The sequence below is a fragment of the Tupaia chinensis genome, unplaced genomic scaffold (assembly GCF_000334495.1).
Source record: "Tupaia chinensis unplaced genomic scaffold, TupChi_1.0 Scaffold145208_1, whole genome shotgun sequence".
Classification (NCBI taxonomy): Eukaryota; Metazoa; Chordata; class Mammalia; order Scandentia; family Tupaiidae; genus Tupaia; species Tupaia belangeri.
The window spans coordinates 2,442,395-2,445,343 of NW_006205068.1; the positions used below are offsets into that span (position 1 = coordinate 2,442,395).

Below are 2,949 nucleotides of genomic sequence, written 5' to 3' on the forward strand. Positions count from 1 at the left end.
GGCCCCCCCCCCGCCGCTATCGCTGTCAGAACTGGGTGCGCTGTGCAGTGACAGGCCACCGGGTGAGTGCAAGTGGCGGCTCTGGCTCTTCAGCAGTTTCTTTTCGTGCTTGCGCTTCTTCTTCTCCATCTTCTCCAGTTCCTTGCGCGCGATCTCCTCGGGGTCCATTGGCTCACCGCTGCACGTGGTGGGGTGGGAGTTGTGAGCTGGCCGCCCTGGACCCTTCTTCGTGTTCTCCTTCTTCCTCCACTTGGCCCGGCGGTTTTGGAACCAGACCTAGAGCAGCCGGATAGGGGAAAGGAAGGCACAATCAGGCGTCGGGCTGGCCGAGGAGAAAAACCCCCCCCCCCCCCCCCCGCCCCCCCCCCCCGCCCCCCCGGCCAGAGGGCGGGAGCCAGGCCATGCGGCCTGGCCAGCCCGGGGCTGGATTTTGGCACTCGGGCTGCGAGTATCAGCGAATATCTTTTCCACCCGTAAGTAAGGAGCGTAGATGGGGCCTCCCGGCCAGCTTCCCACTCTGGCTTCTCACCTCGGGAACCTGGGAGCTGCCCTTTCCTCGGGCAAGGCTGGTCTGGCCCCTGACCGAGGGCGTCGGGTTCCTGGTCTGAAGGCAGAGAGCAGGGCCCCTCCTCGCCCCTTCTGGCTTCTCACAGCTCCTGTTCTAAGCAGCCAGCCCGCCCGGCCTGGCGTTGACCATCCTGCCGTAGGACCGGACCGCTTCAGCTGGGCCTGGCCGCCCTTCCACACCTGTCTTCAGCCCCCTGGAGACTGTCAAAGCCCGGATTTCGAGTTTCCTGAGTTTCCCGTAAAGGGAAATCTGGATGCTTCTTCTTCCAGAAGGGCCTGGGAAGCCGAACTTGGGTGGGCCTTCTGCAACCTCCCTCCCCTCAACACATCTACAGACATTTTTCCTTCTGGAAGCTCTAGGCCAGGTCACCAACAGAGCCACCTCAAACCAGTTGTGCTTGGCTGGGCCACCCAGCAAGGCTGTCAGGGAAGCAAGAGGCCAGTTGCCAGGGCCCCAGAAGGAGAGGCCTGCACCCATCCTGCCTTTTCACCTTCCAGGCAGGCCATGTCCTGGAGAATCACAGGATCTGGGGAACAGCAGCCCTAGATCCTGGCTCCACCACCAACTTCCACACGCAGGGCAACTTAAGTCCGGACTGAGCCTGGCTGAACCCAGGGCAGCACTCCCCTCCCCTAGAGAGTGAGACAATTCTTGAAGAATTCTTTGTTGCAGCCGTGTAGAGAAGGGCACAATAGCAGACCCCGCCCGGTGGCAGGGAGTCCTGTCCTTCCTGGTCCAGCCAGAAGCTGAGTCCCCCAAGGCTGAAACTGCCTTTTTCTTTTTTGAAGTTTTTTTTTTTTTTTTCTTGGTGTGAATTCCAGGCTGCCTTGCCACCAAGAATGACTCATTATCGAATTAAGGGAGGAATCAAGGGGTCTTGACTTCACTTAAGATACTTAGAACAAATTGGATAAAAAGATTTCCAAACAGAAGAGGTCATGAGGGCAGCCCAATCACAGGACTAAAACAGCATTGTAGACAAAGCTTTTGGTGCTAAACAGGCATTTTGCCAGCACCTGCCTTGAAGCCCGCGCCCACAGCTCCACACCGCACCCACCACACACGGACCCCAGAAAAAGGAGATTTCAGTACTCCAGGGAAACAGCTAATTACGCACAAATCATCTTGAATTTTTAATGCACCAAACCGACGCTATATTTTTCGAAAAGAATACCACGGGCTATCTCCAAGTGAAATCAAATCAGGGGGTAAGAGGTTGAGGGAGAGGAGAAAGAAAAAGATAAAACCAGAGATATTAAAATTTCAGATGAAAAATTCAGAGACCTTTTTTCTCTGCACTTTCTCAGTCTGTGAACTATTTAAGTTTCCGCCTGTCCTTCTTCAGCCACACTCTTCTGAAAGCCATGAGTAAATGCATTTCTATCTGAAATTTTACAGGCAAAAGATAACCAAACCCATTGGGCTGGCCGAGAGAGTTGGACGCAAGAGCGTGGAGGCGCGGAGTTCACCTTCTCCCCCTCTCTTCTAAGTTGGAGTTGGGCCGGCCCCTCCCCAAGCCTGCCGAGGCACAGCCCTCTAAAACCTCAATTCGCACGGCCACCACGAACCCATCACTTCGAACCCATCACTTCGAACCCATCACTTCGTTCCCGGTTCCGACGCAACTGCTATTCTGGCTACTTAGGTGCTACCTCCGGCCCTTCCCAAGCCACCTGGGCAGGTTACCCGCCCCTCTCTCTGTGAGGGCCAAGCCCCAGAAACCACCACCGCCCCTTCCCATCCCCGGCCGTCCGCAGGTGTATGTGAAGCGGACTTGCAACCTGGGGCGAGATCTTACCACCTAGAACAAAGACGAGGACCCGAGCTCCGCAGGCCCAGTGGCGGGATGGTGGGTGCGGGAGGGACGCCGGGTCTTTACCTGCACTCGGGACTCCACCAGATCTAGGCGCAGCGCCAGCGCCTCTCGCATGAACACGTCGGGATAGTGGCTCTCGCTGAACGCCTTCTCCAGCTCCTCCAGCTGCCAGCCAGTGAAGTTGGTGCGGGTGCGCCGCCGCTTGCAGCCCGGGCTCTCCTTGTCCGCCTCCCCGGAGTCTGCGGGCATGCACAGGGCGCCCCGCGGCTCAGCCACCGGCCCCAGCTCAGGCCAGACCCCAGCCCCTTCAGTTACCCGCTGACCACTCGAGCCCAGGGGACACTGAGAAGGCTGCCGCGTGTTCTGTGACAGAGGGCCGGGTGGGAGGTCCGGAGCCTCCACCGCCAGCTCTCATTCTGCCGGCAGCCTGCGCCCAACTCCACAACCCGAGAAGATCCCTCGCCACCCCCAGCGGCCCTCCTCGTTGCCCGCTGCACCTACCTGACAGCTTGAAGGGCTGGCTGTCACCGCCAACCCCGCAGGCAGCTGGCAGCAGCGGCGTGGG

General features: G+C 58.7%; 1 protein-coding gene across 1 annotated transcript in view; it reads right to left on the bottom strand.

The window, feature by feature from the left end:
• UNCX (UNC homeobox) overlaps positions 1-2,949 on the bottom strand; it is an 11,257-nt gene that overhangs the window by 1,353 nt on the left and 6,955 nt on the right. Inside the window, exons 3-5 of the mRNA XM_027768038.1 lie at positions 2,886-2,948; positions 2,448-2,623; positions 5-276 (exon numbers count right to left, since the gene is read on the bottom strand). Coding sequence (XP_027623839.1) covers positions 5-276; positions 2,448-2,623; positions 2,886-2,948 — 511 coding nt within the window. The remainder of the gene's footprint in view (positions 1-4; positions 277-2,447; positions 2,624-2,885; position 2,949) is intronic.